This window comes from Neopsephotus bourkii, unplaced genomic scaffold, assembly GCF_033783945.1.
Source record: "Neopsephotus bourkii isolate Nb327-2 ecotype Australia unplaced genomic scaffold, CSIRO-AGI_Nbou_v1 NB_1637, whole genome shotgun sequence".
Lineage (NCBI taxonomy): Eukaryota > Metazoa > Chordata > Aves > Psittaciformes > Psittacidae > Neopsephotus > Neopsephotus bourkii.
Genome location: NW_026902112.1, coordinates 4,153,446 through 4,173,597, shown reverse-complemented (window position 1 = coordinate 4,173,597; position 20,152 = coordinate 4,153,446). Strand labels below are relative to the sequence as shown.

General features: G+C 40.2%; 1 protein-coding gene across 2 annotated transcripts in view; it reads left to right on the top strand.

Moving 5' to 3' along the window:
* Positions 1–20,152, top strand: part of ASAP1 (ArfGAP with SH3 domain, ankyrin repeat and PH domain 1) — a 145,699-nt gene that overhangs the window by 4,211 nt on the left and 121,336 nt on the right. For both annotated transcript variants that reach the window (XM_061374290.1, XM_061374293.1), the window contains exon 2: positions 14,188–14,274. In XM_061374290.1, the coding sequence (XP_061230274.1) occupies positions 14,216–14,274 (59 nt within the window). In that variant the 5' untranslated portion in view covers positions 14,188–14,215. The remainder of the gene's footprint in view (positions 1–14,187; positions 14,275–20,152) is intronic.

Sequence of the window (20,152 nt, the reverse complement as noted above, 5' to 3'; positions counted from 1 at the left end):
CTGACTTTATCTCTAGGAGTTTCTCTTCTTGCCAATGCCCTGCAGCCAGGGCCAGATGTTCCCCACCTCCTGTTTTGTGTCTTTATCTGGTGTGTCAGGGCAAGAAACAAACCAGAGAGAAAAGGGGTGGTGATGGAGGGGAGGGCATTTCAGCACACAGCTTTCACAAATAAAGCTCGAGTAATAATAACAAACAAATTGGAGAAGCTTTACCATGAAGCTGAGCGTGTCTGAGACCACTGGGTGATCCCCAAAGGATGTGGTGACAGACAGGCAGCGTGGGGCTGGAGACCAGGCTCCAGAGGGCCAGCAAGGAGAAACCCTCCTCAGGGTGGTAAAATGCCCCGTTCAAGCTCTTCCATCCCTCAAACCTGAATCTGTTGGGCAGGGAGGAAAGGCTGGAGGGAGCCCATATGCAGCTGTGCTTGTGGGAGTAAAGATACCAACACCGCATGGTGCCACAGCGCTTGTTATCACAGAGCCATGGGGCTATACTAACATCCAGTTCTAACGAATTTTGGGCTTAAGGAAACCACTAAAACTGAACATTGCAACATTTCCCCATGGGAGGAGATGCCTGTGAGACATTCTGCAAGTGGTTTGTGGATCCCAAAGGTCATGAGCTTTTAATTTCCATCCATTTCCAGTGTATTCTCAGTCAAGGATTAGGAGCGCCTTTCCTTGGCTACAGACATGCTCCTAAGTGCTCATTACACAAACAAAATAGGGCAATTAATCTTCTTCACCCTGCTGCAAGCCTCTTTTGTAATTCAGCAGGTAAAAATACCGTATCTGTACAATCACCAAAATAGCCCCTGCTCTAGGAAAGCCAATGACTTCTGGAGTGTGGCCTGAAGGTTGAAAATCCAGCCTGCTCTGGAGAAAGGGTAAATAAGGCATTGCCAAGTCTTCTCTCTCAGTTACAGTGGCTGGAGCTGTGGCCTTGTGGCACAGGGATGGGGTGGGATTGCAGTTAGAAACCAAACTGTGCCCCATGGTCCTGCAGCCACATGCATTTCTCCATATCTGTTCTCCATTCTGGGGATTAAAGAAATCAACTTCTAGTCAGTGGCTGAACAACAGCCCTGATATTGCACCTTTTGGCACTAAATTACAATGTGACCTCAGGCAAGTCACTGCAGAAGTGTGGCTGGCTCCCTTTTTCTTCTTGTTCATCTGTGGAGTAACCAGAAGGGAGCATGTACATAGGAAATGCAGGCACATGTTTGATGTGCTCCTCAAAACTGCTGGGGCAAGAAGAGGGAGATGCCTCCTGCCAAAGCTGGCACAGCTGCATGCCCTTTTTATAGCAATTGGCCAAAAGCGATTTTATTCTGGCCAGAACTGCCAGCCAGAGAAGCAGCAGGATGCTTCAAGGCACTGCGACAAGCCTTATGGTATCTACATTCAGCATAACCCCAAGATCTTAGCATAATAATATGGTTCTGTGTAAGAACATAAAACCGTCTGAGCCAACACTTCAGGATCCTGTCTCCAGTAGCGGCTGACATGTGTAGGAAGTAAGAGTTCAACAGGGAGGACAAGTAACAGTATTACCCTAGATTATGGCCCCGGTGTTCCAGGATCTCACCTGGAGAGTTTTCTGAGCCAGATCTCATACCTAGGATGAACTCGTCCTCCAGATATTTGCAACATAGATTTTCAGGCTTTTTTCTGCTTTCACTAATAGGCAGTATTTTAATCATCCACTTAAAAAAGAAGCTTACATGGGTACAACAAATCGGTAGACAAAAATGGGTGGACAAAGTCATGGAAGTAACTTTGTCCTGAACTTACAGCTATTAAATCATTACTGATTGTGACGGTCCAACCCTAGTCTACTATGTGATTTATAGTAGTGTTATAAACTGAATGTTGTGGAAATATTGCAGATTTATTTGTGGGTAAATAAGATGTCTACCATCATCATAGAACTGTAACATTTATTTTATAGAATTTAGTGTGAAACTATATACCTACTATCCTTCTGCATTCAAATCCAAGAATTTCAGTAGTTGCCCAAATTGATTACTGATGTAATAATTTACCTAATGGTATATTTGTCATTGAATGCGTAAGATAGCATTTTCGGATGATGTAGGATACTAGGTTCATCCATCTGATCAGAGGCAGATTGTAGTTGCATATCCTTTAATAATTATTTCTGCAGGTGTCCTTTTATTCCCATTCATAATCAGTAGCCGAGTACTTAACAAAGCTTGTCAGGATCAGAAATTCCTACAATACAGTAGTTATCTATATTCATGAACAGAGAGGAGCTCTACATTGGTAGAATAATTTCTGAAGATATTTTATTAAAAGTAATGGGTATCATAATTTTACATCAAATGTAGAGCTTTTAAATTACTATCAACCAGGAGGGTATAATTCTGATCTTACAGTTGTCCTAAATTAATATCACAATCTGACTCCAGGTTTAATCAATGGTAAGACAGGTCTTAGCCAGAATCACAGCTCTCCCAGGTCATTTAAATTTTATCATTTTTATATTCTATATGTTTATGATGTTGTGGTTGAGGAGGAGTTATTGTGTTCATGTGTTGTCCAGGATGGGGTTAAAAATCTACTTCTGACCCAAGATGATCTACAGTTGGCATTTGTTCTCACTGCTTAGACAAATAAATGGGATTTGGCTCAGTTGAAAGACATTTCCTTACCATTGAGAATATTAAACTTAAAGGGTGCCAGTAGCAGCCGCAACAAGGATAAAAAGGTGATTGTAAGTCATGTTTTGCTCCTGTTTTGCTGGAGCCTACCTGACACCTGGTCTGAATTACAGATATCTCTTGACTGTTGAGATTTATGTTCTTCACAGAGTTCCTAGGAAGCTCAGTAATTATGCAGTCCTCCCTATAGGGTGGGATATATACCATAGATATATGCACCTGGTATATCAAAAACTCCTACACCTTCAAGTACAGAGAACAGCCTGGCTGTAAGGTTCCTCTTCAGCCAGAATCATCCTTCCTGCAAAGGATCATTTCTAGCACTAATTCTGTCCATTTTAAGATTGTTTAATTTACCTAATAGCCAGTAGGCCTAAGACGCTCCTTCTCAAGTCTGCAATAGGCCTATGTCCTGTGAGTCATATCGGCATAAGCAAAAGTCCTCTGATCACTACAACTTGAGCAAGAGAGTTAGACTTAAACTACTATATATTTGCACCATTAGTCAGATCAGGCACAGAGGAAACATGACCCCAACCACTGATACTCTAAGGAAAACAAGGAGTCTTAGACAACACTTTTTCATGGTGCTGGATGCTGAAGGACATCTTATCACTGCAGAGAATCTGATTCATGTTGTGATTTACACCCTGGGAGAAAAAAAAGAATTTATACCATGGAAATTTAGATCATTCAAATGGAGTTTAAATAACATATATAACATATAACAGGGAGATTTAGGTTGAATATAAGGAAGAAATTCTTTATTGTGAGGATGGTGAGGTACTGAAACAGGCTGCTCAAGGAAGTTGTGAATACTCCATCCCTGACAGTGCTCAAGGCCAGGCTGGATGGGGCTTTGAGCAGCCTGTCTAATGGAAGGTGTTCCAGCCCATGGCAGAGGGGTTGGAACTGAATGATCTTAAGGTCCTTTCCAACACAAACCATTCTATGATTCTATCATATTTGCAGCCTGGTCTCTATGACTAAGGCTGAAGCAATTGCAGTGTGCATGCATGTGTCCCCCCAAGACTTTGAAGGCCCCTCAGCCAAGACAGATGGAGGAACAGAAGTCACAAGTCCTCCTACACATTTTGTAAAACCAGGCAGAAGGCTGGAAGAAAGCAGCTCTGTAACCTCTGACTAGATCCTCCCCAAGCAGAAAGCCACAACTACTGTGGGGCAATAAGACAATTTCCACAGAAGTGCTGTGCTCACCACAACGTAGGGAAAAGCTTCCACGGGCATGTGCCCTTCAGGCTGCATGTGTGGGGCTTCAGGATTCCCAGTTCCTCCTGGTGTTCATGCAGACCTGTACATACCAGCACAGCTTTCAAAGCAATAACAGTTAGGTGAAAGACACCTGTTGTTATTTATTGTAGTACTTAAATTCTCTCTCCTTGGAAGAAACACCTTCTTGCAATATCACAGGCCATTAAACCACCATGTTAATGCAAAAAGCGTTTCCTGGGGATAATAATATCCTGACAGCAGAATTGCTTTCATAGTACTGCTGGCTGCTACTACAGTGGCAACATTTTGCTTAGACAAGCAATACCAGGCAAGGACCTTGTTTGCTAAAGCTTAAATAAAAGCTTAAATCAGTGATTTTCAAAATCTAGTTTCCTAAAATTCAGACTCTTAGCTCATAACAAAGTCCTGGATAAATTATTTCAATGTCATTTTGAAAGTGAAGTCAGTTATTTCAGTCCGTTAAATAAGATTTTGGTAGACATGAGTTCAGCACTTCCTCTTGAGTTTCCCAGTGCAGGACAATGTAACTGAGTTCTGAGCTGCAGAACATTTGGTTTTGTAATTCAAGGCCCTTTCTAAATAGAACTCATCAGCTGGGTCAGACTGTTGAAGACAAATCAATTTGTGTTTCAAAGAAAGACACTGGGTTCCCTCCAGAATGTGAACATAGACGGGAAAGAAACCCAGATCCCCAGAAAGGGAAAGTTAATGTTTTCACTCCTTAACACTTCCAGCCATCTGCAATGTGTATTAGTTTAGCAGGAAAGTGATGGTCACGAACACCAGAACTGAGTAGTCTCATCCAGGTCCTACTCCAGATGCAAACTGCAGGGTTTTGCTCTGGTTCCCACAGATACAACACAATGGAGGAGGAAGGACTGCAGTGATCAGGCAGAAAGTGAGTGAACACTGGCAACACCCTCTGGTTTCGACAGTAGTTATCACAAGAAAGTATGTTTCTGCTTTGTCTTTTCCTGTCCATGACAAAAACAAACAAGATATTTGTTTCCCAATAAGGAAATAGGTTCATTCTGGAATGCACTGGGCAGATCAGGTTCTTCTAAGGATGAAAGATACATATGTGAGATTTCAACATTTTTAAGCCCTCCCAGGATATTTGTGCAATATTAATTGTGTCAGCCACTGCATTGTTTTTGCAGCAAACAGTAGACCTGAGGTAAGGAAACCTGGCCTCATTTGTGCTGTTAATGTTGTCTTTCTTAGAAGAGGAAGCTATTTGCAAGATCATAATTTCCCTCACAGACAGTATTTTAATTGGGGAAGAGTTCTCTCAGGAATAATAGTCTTACTTCTGTTCCCATCTGCACAGTATTTTCCTGATCAGGAGATCAAGAGAAAGAGGATCTGAGCAACTGCTTCTCTAAGTAATAATGAACAGAGAGCTGTGCAGTAAATCATAATGTGCAATAAAATAGAAAACAAAATTTGGCTGGAGATTAATGACTGGAATGGGACTTACTGAATTAAACTGGATCAGATGTTCCCTGGAAAAAAATCTGACTTAGATTCACAGTTCTCTATGGTTTTGGTTTTGGTTTTCACACAGGAAGATTTAACGTGATTGTTTTGCAACTACCGACAATTTCTAGGCCTTGCAGAGTGGTCTTGGGGGCTTGCAGGAGAGGACAGGCACTGGCTGGAAATCCTGGTCTCACTCAGGCAGAAGAGGGAATTGAGCATGGAGCCTTCCCACAATGCCACTAACTGCCCAGATGTTACAGGAGGCATCACATTTTTACAGGATATGAAGGGCTGATTTCAGTTCCCACCTCCAGAGACACATTCATGATTACAGGTCTGCTACAGAGACAGATACCCTTGAGCTCTTGAAGGCTGTGATCAAAGCCCAGTTGTATCCATCCTGTTCCTTGTTAGGTGGTTTACATGCCTCCTTCTTGTGTGCCTTCTGTGAACACACTTGTAAATGTCCAGCCTTCCAGATGTTGGTTAAAAAGACATATGGGCAGCTGACTCCAGCTTTTCAATTATCCTGGGGACTAAGGCAGCCAAAGGCTTGGTGGTGTTGGCTGTTCAAACCAGGCTCCCTTTATCTTTACTGATGACATAATCAATACAGACAGCTGAAATTAGGTTGTAGCTCACCTGATCCTACAGAAGAAGATGTTTCAAACAGAGATACTGAAGTCCATGTCTACAAAGGCCAGGTGATTCACAGCCTAAACTGCCTCTTCTACTGGCTAAAAGAGAGAGAGCAGGGTGCTGAGCCCAGAGGTGACACCTACCCAAAGATGTTGCATGCCCTAAGTGCATTGCAGCATGGTCTTACTTCTACATGAACCATACCATAGGCAGATACAAGACTGCCCTTCTAATTCTACATTCAAGAAGAGGTGCCAGGAGCAAGAGAATAATATTATTTTTCTTTAAAAAAACAAAACAAAACAAACAAACAAAAAAAAACAACAAAAAAAACCAAACAAAAACCAAACACCACTTTTAAAATATAACCCAAAATAAGGCATACTCGGCTTGGTGCTCCAGTGCCCGATTTCCCTGGGATTCTGACCTCAAGCAGAAAAAGATTTGCACTTCTAGTGCTGAAGAAACTTAAAACTGTAAACCAGTGACAGGGATTGGCAGGGACTGGCATATCCTGTGGGTGTTTTTTCTAATCAGAGATGCCTCTTGTTTTGTTAAGATCCAGACTTGGTTCATTAGCATCTCAGAGGAAGGAAACCAAAGCTGCGTAAGTTACCATTGACTGTTACTACTGATTGTGCTAGAGATACCAAAACTCTTTCCCCCTTTAATTAATTTTATTTGCTGAACTGAAAGTGAAACAGCTCAGTAATATGACAGATTAAAAAGCTCACCTTTGTAGGCACAATGTGAAGGGAACGCACACACATCTGCCTTCTTGCCTGCTCTCAAGCATCTGGCAGCTCTACAGCACTGGATTTAGTGACTTTGTCCTAGTAACTCAGTTTCCTCAGGCTTTTGGAAAAAATGGACTTAACAGCAGATGCCTAGAGCCAGAAGAAGAGCCTGGCTGTGTTATTAAAACCCAGAATGCAACACCAGTTTAAAATTCATCAAAGTGCTCAGAACAAATTCCCCAGAGATTGGGGCTTAGTCATCCCAGGTTTCTCCAGCTCATTTTGAATAATTGCCCCTTGAAATAGTTGTCTTTCTCTTTATTTTTTCCTCTTATTTTTTGTTTTAACACTGCCACATGGCAAGCATTCACTGAGCAGGCAGCTCTGCTCCACAGCTGCAGAAGGGCAGAAGAAACATCAAGATTCCCACCATGAACATCTCTACTTTCTACAACGTGAGCCAATCACATCTGAGTGCATCCAAAATACTCATCTCACTGTCACCTGATGTTAGAAACTCATTAGCCAGTTTAACTCATTAATGTACTGCTAAAACTATGCACTCAGGGCATACAACATCTTTGGGTAGGTGTCACCTCTGGGCTCAGAACCCTGCTCTCTCTCTTTTAGCCAGCAGAAGAGGCAGTTTAGGCTGTGAATCACCTGGCCTTTGTAGACATCTACTTTAGTCTCTCTATTTTAAACATCTACTTCTGTAGGATCAGGTGAGCTACAACCTAGTTTCAGCTGTCTGTATTGACTCTGTCATCAGTAAAGGGAGCCTGGCATGAACAGCCCAGGGAAATACACTTTGTCACATACATCCCACTTTTGTACCCTAAAAGTTGAGTCAGAGTACACTAAAGTGGATGCAAAGAATCTCATTTACTTGAACACGTTGTATCAAGCTTTAAAGGCCCTGTTCTGTTACTTTGAGTTAGTCTCATTTTTCTATGTAGATACCACATAGATTTCAAAGAGCATGCTCATAGTTCTGGGCATGACTCGCTGTAGGGGTAGATACCAACATGAAGGACAAAAGAAGAGAATATTTGGGACATCGTTGTATTCCTGTTTCTATAAGCCTTGTATTTGGGGTGATTCTGCAGAGATGCTTTGATAGTTCTGCACTCAGCTGAAGGACAGGGTAGGTAGCAGTATTATATCAGCCAAAATATGTGACATTTTCACAGGGCTTCTAAGTAGGAGAGTGGCACTGCTTGATGCATGTTAAAGAGGAAGGCATGAAAAACACACCACTTTGAAGGGCAGCACAGTACCAAGACAAGAGGGGTTGGCAGAAGAAACCGTGGAGTCATCCTTGCGATCAAAGACTGGGTCTGTACTTGAGACATCAGACTGAAGGTGAGCACATCAGTCCATTGCTTCTGCCACAGACCTAATGTGCTCATCTTCAGTCTGAGGTCTCAAGTACAGAGCCAGCCTTTGATCACAAGGATATACAGCCATCTTACAAATATATATCTAACTTTAACTTCTGTGAGATGTTCAGACACAAGGACAATGCAAGTCCTCGTTAGTGCCTGACTAAATCAATGAGGGCTAGAAGCAGAAGTTGTGCTGCTTGATTTACTTGAGAGCTGTTAACAAGATAGGAAAGCTGCTGTAGGAAGGACATGGGAAGTTCAGATGCACCAGACTTTTCATACAAAGACAAGCTGATCTTCAACACAGACATACCAGGTTTAGTTCCTAGTTTTTATAACGACTCTTTAAATACACATCCAACAAATGGCTGATATTGAATTCAGCCTACAATTAGTGGCTATTGAGCCACTTGATGACACTAGGACTTGATGCCACACTCAGATGATATTATTAATCTATTATCTATATACCTATATGTGTATATATAACCTAAACAAATTATATATGTACAGGCTATTTTGCTGTAGACTACATACTGAGTAAATAATTAAGCAGCTACTAACCATACAGACAAGGTGTGAAGCACTGTTATGTGTTATTAGCCCCTCATAGTCTTCAGAAGTGGACTGTAAGTAACAAAAAGTCTTGGACTGTGGATGGCAGCCTTGTCATTAAGTATAAAAAAATACCCTAGAATACCCTTGGCGAGATCAGTGGAAGCTCTGCAGAGGTCAGAGGCTGAGCAGCAGACACTCTGATTAGCTGCTGCTGCCACAAAATGAAAATTCTTCCCTGAGCCCAAGAAACAGATGATGGATATAGTTGGAAGTGATGAAAAGGTCATTCCTAAGTAGATACAAGGAGATTTAACTCACAATACCATCATCTTGAAGCCTTTAGACAAATAACAAAAGACAGGCTTCAAAGACTGGAGAGTCCTTCAGTCTAAATACTTACACAAATCTCTTTGTCATATATCTGAGTCTTAAAGAAAATTCACCTTTGAATGAGACAGCAGAAAATTACTAAACAAGTACACTAAAGCCCTCAGGTCCTCTATAGCAGTATGTTGTACCATTGTACAGTGATGATATATTACAAAAGTGTTGGGTCTTAGAGTTATTGTGTTTTGCAGCATGAATTCCTAAGCCACACCTAAGCTGTCCAGTGCAACTATTCTATAGCACTTGCACAGTCCATGTATCCTATTATGATAATTTTATAATCATATGATGAACATATCAGATGAGGGTGGGGAACTAATTTCCATTCTAAGAGTAATGCCATGTCCTAAAACTAGATCTTTTTTTAACTAATTATTATTTCTAGGGGTACTGTTCAAGAAACTACCTGAATTTTTAAGTTGATCTTCCGTACATATCGAAACGTGGGTATTTCAAGATGAATACAAGAAAGCTCATACTTTGCCAATATATTTAAAAGTTCAGTGGAATGACACTAGGATTGATATCCTTCTCAGCCTGACATCAATCCAGTGTAAAACACTGCAGTTGCAAATTCCAGACACTATTCATAAAGAATCAGAGGAAAGATATGCAATTCATGCTAGTCAGGATGGAATTAAGGAAAACATATTTTATTTTAAATACTGTTGATGTAATACTCAGAAACTTTGGTAGAACTTCTGGCACCAAACAGAATTTTGATTAAGAGTTATCTAAAGTCATCACTGTAATTATTTAATAGATTAAACACTGAGCACTTGACATTTCTCAGAAACCATTATAAATAGGGACGCATCATCAAGAGGACGTCAGTCAGCTCTTCAGGGTCACTCCTGGGCTCTATGCTGAGTTAGTACAATTCCATGATGACTTTTCCATTACTTCATCTTTCAGGATTCACATCATGACTATAGGCATGTCAGTATTTTGATTGTGTATTTTTATGGAAGCACAAACAGCTGATGTACGAGGTCAGATCAGAGATTCTTTTGCTTAGGACATACTGAAATCAAGTCTGAAGTGATTTGTTCACAGACAAATATCCTCTGATTTGCTTCACTGAAGTTTGTTAGACCACATCCTAACAGTGTTATACAAACTGTGGATTAGAGTGAAGCCAAAGAGTGTATGTTTGTCACATCCTGTTTGGATGATACCAACATAGACACAAACAGAACAAGCAGATTTTGGCATGAAATGAAAGGCATTTTATTTAATCTCACAGTTCAAGAACATGCCAGTTATCACATGGACCAAATAATTTAATTCTGTATTTTGCCCTGAAAACAGATTGAATAGCCTTGCAAAAAGTGATTTTGAAGACAATCTTTACGTTTATAAGGTATGCTTTTCAACAGAGTATATTTGCAGGAAATAAGATTTTTTTTCTACCTGCTTTATTTTAAAACTTCTTGGGATATAAAAGCTTTCTGCTCAGTCATTAGTTGTCAGTTGCAGAATGAAGCAGTACCCTACAGCATTTCCAGATGAAGTAGTCTGTTTATACAGAAAGTGCAAGAGCTGTAATTACTACATGATCGCATTTGTGTATCAAGGTCAGAATTCCGTGATTCATGCTATTGTTTGGACATAAAGGGAGTTGATTTTCAGCTTGGTGGTGTACAACTACTATTATTGTTACATCAAGGACTGTAGAAACAATATTAACTTTTGGTTGTTTGAGGTTTTCTGGTCAGGTTAACTCCAGTTCAGGCATAGATGGAAACTGGCTGTTTAATGTTTGTCCTGAAACCTTCATTAGACATGCAAAATAGATATTTATATTGTTGCTGTTCAGGTTATGTATTCTATTATGAAAGAAGAAAAAATAATCCTCCAAAACAAACTAAAATAGGTAATGAAATGACTTATGCATGAAATCATAGAGTTTAAGCAGTATCAAATGCAGGGAATTAAAGAGGATGAAAATATTTCCTGATCTTTTCCCCTCTTCTGAAAAATCTCTGCATGAGATTTTCTTCTTGACTGTTATCTAATATATTGACAATTTTTATATTCCCTAACTGAGAAGCCACTGGCTTTCCACAATATTTAATGAGTTATAAAAGCTTAAATATATAGGAATTCAACTCATTATACTTACTAGTTAAGAGCTAGGATTATTCAAGCACTTAAGATTGTGAATTTGATATGATTGCACATATTTATAATCAGGTACAACAACAAATGCTTTCTCATCTGAGGACTAATAGAACCTGCTACTGTATTATTGTATTGTATGTATGCATTGTGTTTTATTGAATTGTCACCCAGCTGCTATTAATGTCACCCTCTTCTCAGTTAGACCTTGCTTAAGCCTCAACTAGTCTTCCTCTCTTTGGGTGCAGGCGTCCCTAGCTAAAAAGCAATCATATTTGTCTAGGTTTTGATTGTTCTCTATCTATTCTGGGATTTTACATCTCCTATTCACTCCCTGCTCCCACTCACATACTGTCATATATAAGGACTTTACATAAATATGATAGTGTTGCCCTCACATTGCCCTGGACAGCTGGGAAGCACTGTTTTTCTTTCAGGTTTTGGGGGGGGGGGGGGGGGGCTGTGTGTGTGTGAAACAGAGTCAAGATGCCATCTTCACACAGCCTGAATTCTATTATCGTCCTTGGGTTGAGAGTTTCATAAAAGCTGTATTTATCCTCAAAAGAATTTTACCCGGACAAAACACTCACATGGGCATGAGGCCTGAGAAACCTGCCATCTGAATGGTGCCCTAATAACTTCTCCAAGTTCACCAAGTCAGGGAGTTGAACTCACATAGGCATATTCCTCACTGGGCTACCTTTCTTCTCTCTAGGAAATCTACATGTTTCCTTCTCAGTGTTGTTACCTTCAGTCCTGTTAACTTCTTTATAAATATTTTTCTGGATTTCTTTTATATTTCATTTTATTTTTTAGTTGCTGTAGTACTGAGAGGCCCAGAAAAGTGCAGGAGACCTAAAAAGGGATTATAATCATCCTAAACCACTGAGATGCAAGCACAAATGCTGGTAACTCCTTTGCTGTCTACAGCAAATGACTAAGAAATATTCTGTGGCTTATTATCGAGAAGTAAGGAGATTCTGTGACTTTCTGGACTTATGAAAAATAAATTACCATCAAGTCAAAACATAATTTAATGTAAATCATAGTTACTTGTGCACTGAGCTCAGCATTTGATTTAGAAAGCAATGAGCCATTATAGATTCTTGTCTTTTTGCTTTGACTTGAACAGAATACACCTATAATGATGAAGGTGACTGGTTTGCCCAAGGAGATGGATAATACCATTAAAAGGAACAGATGTGCTGTAAAGTTAAACAAGCAGCAGACATGTCATTGTGGTTTGAGTCAGATCCAGGATGCCAGTGGCTGTGGTTTTGTTGTAAGACAGTGGCATTTGGTTGGCTGCTGGTGGAGGTCTTCCCCAGTCCACAAAAAACAGTGCAGTGACCAGATCTTCTAACACCTTCTTCCTGCATGTAACATAATATTCAAGGTTAATATTCTTGGTTTAAAGTAGATACTTCTCCTCTTACACCCTTACCTTCATATCAAAGGACACACCTCTTCCTTATGGACAAAGCCCATAACTATTTCTTCCCCCATGCTGCCAAGCTGGTAGAATTTCAGATACTTTCCATCTGCTGGTTAAAAAGATGTCTAGCCCTGGCAATGGCAAAAGAGCTCTCCACAACATACTTGAAAGCATCCTAAAGGCTCAGTAAGGGAAAAGAGATACAGTAACATCCCATCCAAAACCTTCTATGTTGCAATGTTTAACTGAATCCCATGTGTCTTGGAGACAGGGATTACTCTATGTTATTTTTAATGTTAAGGGTTGGCAAACCTCCAGGCCCACATGACATATTTGGAAACATAAAACAAACAGGACAAAATCCATAAACAAACTACAGCAGTCTCTGGGGAAATAGGTCAACAGAAGTAACAAGACTTCTCTTAGATAGAGGATTAAAAAAAAAGACTCATGGAGGAGATGTGCTTTTCCTCATGGAATCAAGTGGCATGCTCAAATGGAAATAGGCAGACTGGCTAAGCAAAGGGTGTGATCTGGTGGCAGCCTCCCTCCCACTGCCCTACTGCCTTGGCCCCTCTTTTTGGTCCCAATGTCACCCTTATGGGTCCTTGTTCTGTTTACCTTTCTACCAGCCTGCCTGGTCCACATGTCTCCATCTCATGTGGCTGCTCCAGCCTCCTTGCTTTACCACCTCATCTTACAAGGCAACAGCTTCTGGGTAGTCTTCTACCCAGCACCAATATTTGACCCCAAGCTTTTTCCACATCATCCCTTTGGACCTACTATGGAGATCAGCCCAGCAGATAGCAAAGTGAAATGTATGTCCCAGTCCCACACACCTTCTTCAGAGGCTCTTCAGCATCTCTAACCCTAACCATTCCCCCACAGAAACACAAGTCATAAACTGGAAACAGTAGGAAATATAATAGTGGAGAAGTCTGATGAAAAACTGTGATTTCACTTGCCTATGCCCTGGATGACTGTCGCCCCACTCCCTCCTCCCCTCTCCTACAGGCAGGATTCCTCCCCATCAAGCAACTTCTTTCTCCCAGGCTCTTGATCCTTCAAATCGTATCTTCATCTTCCAAAAAGAATCAGTCTGGTGCACACATCTGACATGGAAATTTTCAGCCTGAATGGTTAGACTGAAGTTATATCTGAAAACTGGGTCTTCTGAAGTGTCAGACAACTTGAACAGGCAATGTTACCAGCTCTGCACTCAGTGCAGCTGAGTAGTTGCCACATTCAGTTAGACAGAGTTTTCCCAGTCAGCTGAACGAAACTCTCCTGTAGCAATTTTCAACAAGGTATTATTTTCACGTGATTTCTGATGGATCTGTTTACTGCAATGGCATTCATGATATCAAATGCAGTAATCAAATAATGTACGGTAAATTGTTATCACTGAAGGATTAATAGACATTGTTTCAAACTAAGTGGTCTTGTTAGTCCCATAGCTTTGGTCAGTTTTACTTACTTGACCTTTTCTCCTCATCTAGGTAGGTTTCTGGTTGTGACAGATGAGACATGAGATCTTCAGCTTCCAGGCTTTCAAGTTTTTCTTCAAGAGATTCACTATGGAATCGGTAAGAATAAGAAAGATATAAATAACTGCTTTAAAGGCTTAAAAGCAGAGCATGACCTAAGGAAAAAAAGCCTAAAAGGAACTGTTTTTGTCCTTTGTATTATCTGCCACTGGGTTTTTCCTTGGCTTAATGATGCTTTGGGTATTACTACAGTGGGTGTCTTTCAGATAAGGTATAACCTATTGATCATTCCAAGGGCCAAAAATTCCAACAAATCAGTAAATCCTTACCAAACACTGACTGTCTGAGCAAGTAAAGGAACAAACACTAACATTTATTATGTATTTTGCTTTGCTTTCATAGATTTCAAAGCTGGAAGAGGGGGGCAGGGTATAAAAAGGACACTAACTCTTTTCAACTCATCTAGATCTGGTAACTGATGTTGTTTTAACTGAAAACAACAAATCTCTGAGATCAGCCTGAAAAATCTATGGCAGATTTGTGCGGGGGCTTGAAAGAGGAGGGACTCTCTTTTTCTCGTGATGTAAAGTGCTGAATAGCACACAGTTGTCTAAATATGCTTTTGTTTATTCAGTCTCTGTATGGTGAGTGCTCTTGTTTTAAAGTTTTTACTGTGTTTCACTGAACCACTAAAAGCTACATTCAGATTGCTCTTACAACACCACTACTGATGCTTAAGGCTGAAGTTTTCTTTGTACCTGGTGCCCTGGCTGGAGCCGTCCTGGCACAGGTCACTGCTCCCTGCATGGCCATCACAGCAGTGTGGGACTTTCATCTTTTCTTCTTCCCTGGGGGAAACAGTTGACCATATTGCACTCCAGCTCAGCCAAGAGGGTGATTCACTGCTGCTGATCTTCTGAAAATGGAATAAATCTTCCTTTCATGCATTTGCTTTGTCACATGGCTACACATATTTTTCCTTTTTAAATCCATGATGACTTAAATAAGCAGAGTTCAGAAGTCAATCATCTTTGCAAAAATATGAAGCTATTAAGCTGAATGTTCCTATTTGATTCTGAAACAGCACTTAGGTTTTTATATACTACTGCTCCTATGTTTTCTTGGAGGAATAAAATAAAAAAAACACAACCACCAGCAAGCAAATAAGTAGTGGTAAGATCACTGAAATTCATGAATCCTGATTTCCTCTGGATTTGTCTCTTGCCTGCAGCTCCTGAGCTGGGATCAGTAATGCACCACAAAAATCATTAGAGGCAGGAGAGATGAGCAGTTGATGACCTTCTACTGTGGTCAGTGCAAAGCCAGTTAACTTAGGAAGCAGCAAGCTCAATTCCAGTGGTTAAAAAGTAGCAGCAAATGAGTAATCAGAGATAGTGGCTGCTGTGATGGACTTATGGACTGAAATTGTGCTTATTTCATTTAGCACCATATCAATATTGACCCAATGGAGATTAGGTCCATGCAGCAAGACCAGTTTCCAAAAGCTTCCAGATGGTTGTCTGCCATCCTGGGATTTAACAGAACCCGACAATTAAAACACTCAAATGTCTACTTTAAATGTTTACATTCAGACTTCGATTTTAAATTTGAGTAGTTTTTGCTTAATGAAAAGCTATTTAGCACTAAAGCAGGTATGCCTCAAATTATTTCAGGTCTTCTGTATTGTTAAACGTATTTATCTCCTTAATAAAACAAATAAACTCCCAAGACCCCACCAAAACCCAAGAGGTATCACTCCTGCACTGAAAATTTCCTATGCTAATTTCAGGTTTAAAGACTGGCCAATTGATGGATCCTTGAAAGTAGTGGCTTATGTGAGCGAAATACAGGTGTGCTAGTAAGTTCAGTGGTTGCAAGGGATTTTTTTATAACACCCAACATCTGCAGATTTATTTCCAGCATTTCCCTCATGAGATGCTATTTAGCGAAATAAGAAATGAAGTATGCTCAGTCAACACTGTAAGCCAGCTTTTGAACTTCAACTCAGTAGGCCCATACATGTGAACGTCTGCACGTGTATTAGAAAAGCTTGTGTAAAGCTACAAATGACTTCTGTGTGTCTATTTAACATGATGGGACTTCAGTCCCTTCTTTTCCACTAAATATGGTTTTAATGCTAATAAATTCATAATACAGAGGAAGAAAAAACCCTCACAAAATCAGATCTCTCTGCTATAGATTTTCACATCATGAACAACTAGTAGAAAGAGACCCTTTCCTTTACCTGCTAATCCTTTTTCTCTATCCAGTAAAATGCTGATTGTTTGGCCTAAGAGCCCTTTTCATCCTTCAGCTACTTTTTCTAAACTCTTACTATAAAACATATAAAAAAACCTTACTTCTGATGTAGCACTACTCAGCTGGAAAAGCCCAGTGTGCTTTCACCTAGAAAAATACATGTAATCGTCTACATTCCACAGATAGAGAAACGAAGCCCACAGAGATCAAATGCCATGTCACAGCCATGAGTGGCAGCTCAAGGACATGATCCCAGCTCTACAGAGCCTTTATTTTGTTCTTAAACTGCTTCCCAGGTTCATTTTGGCAGATGCATGCTGCCATCAGCACACATTTAGCAGCTTAGGTAGAAGCAGAGAAGTGCCTGGATAATGAGACAGCCGTATCATTTCCAGAAGGAAAGAGAAAATATTGAAATGTTTGCAGTGCGGGTTAAGGCTTTATTTCATTCTCCTTTTATTTTGGAGAGCTTGCTATGCCAGCTGCCCTGCAACATGTTCATTTCTGCAGTATCATTCTCTGATTTTAGTCACTGCTATCTCTCATATTAAAAAAAAAAAAAAGTATTCAGCTCCTATGATTCCTGCTTTGGAAGAGCTCTTATTTCTCTTGTTTCAATCAGAGTAGCCCTTCATGATAAATTGGCTTTATCTTGTGCTTTGCAATCCCACTGCATGGCCTGCTCTCATGCTAATGTGTCTGCTCTGTCCTTTCTAGCAAGCCTCCCAGGATCTGCTCAGGGTCAGGAATGTAAGTTAACCATGCACAGATTTCCCCTGTGCCCATCCTCACCAACACAGTCATGATGGATACTGCTGGCAGAGCAACCCCATGGGGTTGGCAGTCCTTGCACAACTGTCTCCATGAGTGATGAGCAGGCTCCCACCTGCACCTCGGGCAAGGGTTACATTTGCCAGAGTCTCCACTGACAGTTTTCTTATCCATCAACATTCCTAAGATTTTGACATCTTTAGAATACACAAAATATGGTCCTTGCAGAAGAATATAGAAGCATAGAATAGTTAGGGTTGGAAATGACTTTACGATCATCAAGTTCCAACCCCTCTGCCAGGGGCAGAGACACCTCACACTAAACCATATCACTCAAAGCTCTGTCCAACCTGGTCTTGAACACCACCAGGGATGGGGCATTCGCAACTTCGTTGGGCAACTCATTCCAGTGCCTCACCACCCTTACAGTAAAGAACTTCTTCCTTATATCCAATCTAAACTTCCTCTGTTTTATATTCTGTAGACATTTAAGGGCTGTATTTGAATCTGGTCTCTCCTGACATGCAGTATTACACTTCCTATGTCCTGAAGTAAGACTTCTTAAATGAGCATCTCTCACAAAAAAAAACCCTGGACAACAAAAACACTAAATTCAGCACACCTACAACAAAACCCAAAGCATGCCTTCTCTGCCCTGAGCTTGCTGATGCTTGCTGCTGGTGAGGATTTTGCTGGTTTTCTCTTTGGAGGATGCAGAGGTTGCAGTGTAACAGCCCCTTGCTTGTTGTTGTTACTGTGAGCCTGGAATGCCATTGCTTGTTTGTCTGAATGACTCTTGATACTGCATGACAAAACCAAAAAACAAAGGCAAAACTGAATCAGCAGATTAGTCAGCTTAATCTTGTGTAACTCAATGCTGCACTTCATTTTCAGTGCTGTTATTTTCAGCTGTCCTTTGAGATGGCTATTCGAGCTCACCTATCATTCTGCCAAGATACTTGCATGGAACATTCAAGTAAATAAGATGCAAAATATATAATTCAGTGGAATGTTTCTGATGTTTTGATTTAATCTTTTTCATTCGGTACACAGAGTGTTAAAAATGTAAGATCTTAATGTTACCAAAATGTCCTTTATAATGAGAACACAATGGGTTCTTTTTTTGTTATCATATTAATATTGAAAGAATGCAAAAAGCATCTTTTGTTAAAACCAATATTGCTACTGCTAAAAGGCTTTTAAACTAATACTGTAGTTTCTGAGGCAGTTGCTTATGTTTCCCTACCTAATTCTAAATACCAATAGAAGACAAATGCTCAGAGATGCCGGTATTAAAATTGAAATAAGCTGATCCTTCTATTCAAATCAGTCACAGCAGCAACACAAATTATTGATGCAGCTCATGTGGTTCATGAGCTGTATTGGTAGATGCTGTCACTTAAAAATACAGAATTGCAATCAGCATGTTTGCTGGATCTGGATTTTGGGTTTCTGAATGTACAGCGATACAATTTAGATAAGAACATTTTTCCTTGACTGGAAAGTTACCTGACTATTCTGTCCCAATAACACAACCATTTCAAAGATTTGTTTGCAAATGTCAAATCCAACAGCCTTCTTTCTCAAGCAGAAACACTTTGCAGTTTACCATATAACTTCCCTTGAAGCAAATTAGCACCAGTCAATGTGTGATGTAGGCTTCAATTTTTAAAATAGGCTTTGCTTTTTCCTTGTGAGTACATCATGCACTTATATGATATTAAAAGTGTAAACATGCTGCAGGTTAAAATATGTAGTTGTTACATTCCACACATGGCTCAGGTGGCCAATGGGACTGTTCTATGAGAGGAATCTATTCCTGAGATGGAACTGACTAAACATCTCCTGCTCAGGTACAAAGGGATGATGTTACATGTCCTTATATAAATGGGGTGAGTTTGTTTTTCAAAACAAAACTTTGAGAGTTCCGTTAACAAAAAAAGTTTATTGACTTTTAGCATAAGACACTCCAAAAACCAAAAGCCAAACTTACCCTGCTGAGATTCTTGTTGATTTGAAGCTCCTTTTAACCTCTAAGCCCAACATTCAACTCAAATGAGAAGAGTTGATGTTCAGAAATATCTGTGGATATTCTACAGCCATAAATTTAGATAAGTATTTTCCATCAATTTTATTAGAAGTTATTTGAAAATTGAATTATTAAAATGCAGCAACAGCAGTTAACGATGTAGAAGTTTTCTCTGGGAATCTCAAGTCAGCTTTATCAGGTATCAAATGCCACTGCTGCTTTACACCATACAGTGATCCCATACAGTGAGTTAGGGTAGGAAGTATGAGAAATAATGCTGACTGCTGTGTTTAGCTGACATGTATGAATAAAACACCAAACCACAAATTTATTCAGAATAGCAGTAGAGTAAAGCAGCATAGCCTAAGGATATTTTCCTGATGAGTTTTAGTACACCACTAGTTCTGTTGCTATTTGCTGCTGAGCTGGTGATACTCTCTGTGTTTGTGAAGATGGTAAGGAGCATAAAAAGAACAGCTATATAGTTTACTAACAAAAGCATATGCCTTTCAATGATCTGATGTTTTAATTAAACTCTAATGTCTGATCAGCAGACACTTTTATCAGCAGTAATAGCCACAATGGGAACCTTGAAAGTAAAGCAACGAGCATTGGTGTAAACCCGCGTTTGCAAAGTGGCAACATATTGATCATTCTTGGGAAAGAAAAAAAAAAACCACCAAATTTGACATGTGAGATCCTGGTATGACTGTGTCTGTACTAATCAAGAGGAGTCATCTGCACAGTAGCCATCCGCACAGTGATTTCCTTCTTCAGCTAACAACTCACTTCCCAGCCACACTGACAGGTTGCAAATGGCCCTGAAGGCAGCTTGTCTGAGCATGCTTGACAGCATATTTGGTGCACAGCCAGGGACCTGGGTCAATCTTGTTTCCAAAAACCAAGCAGCAGCCACAC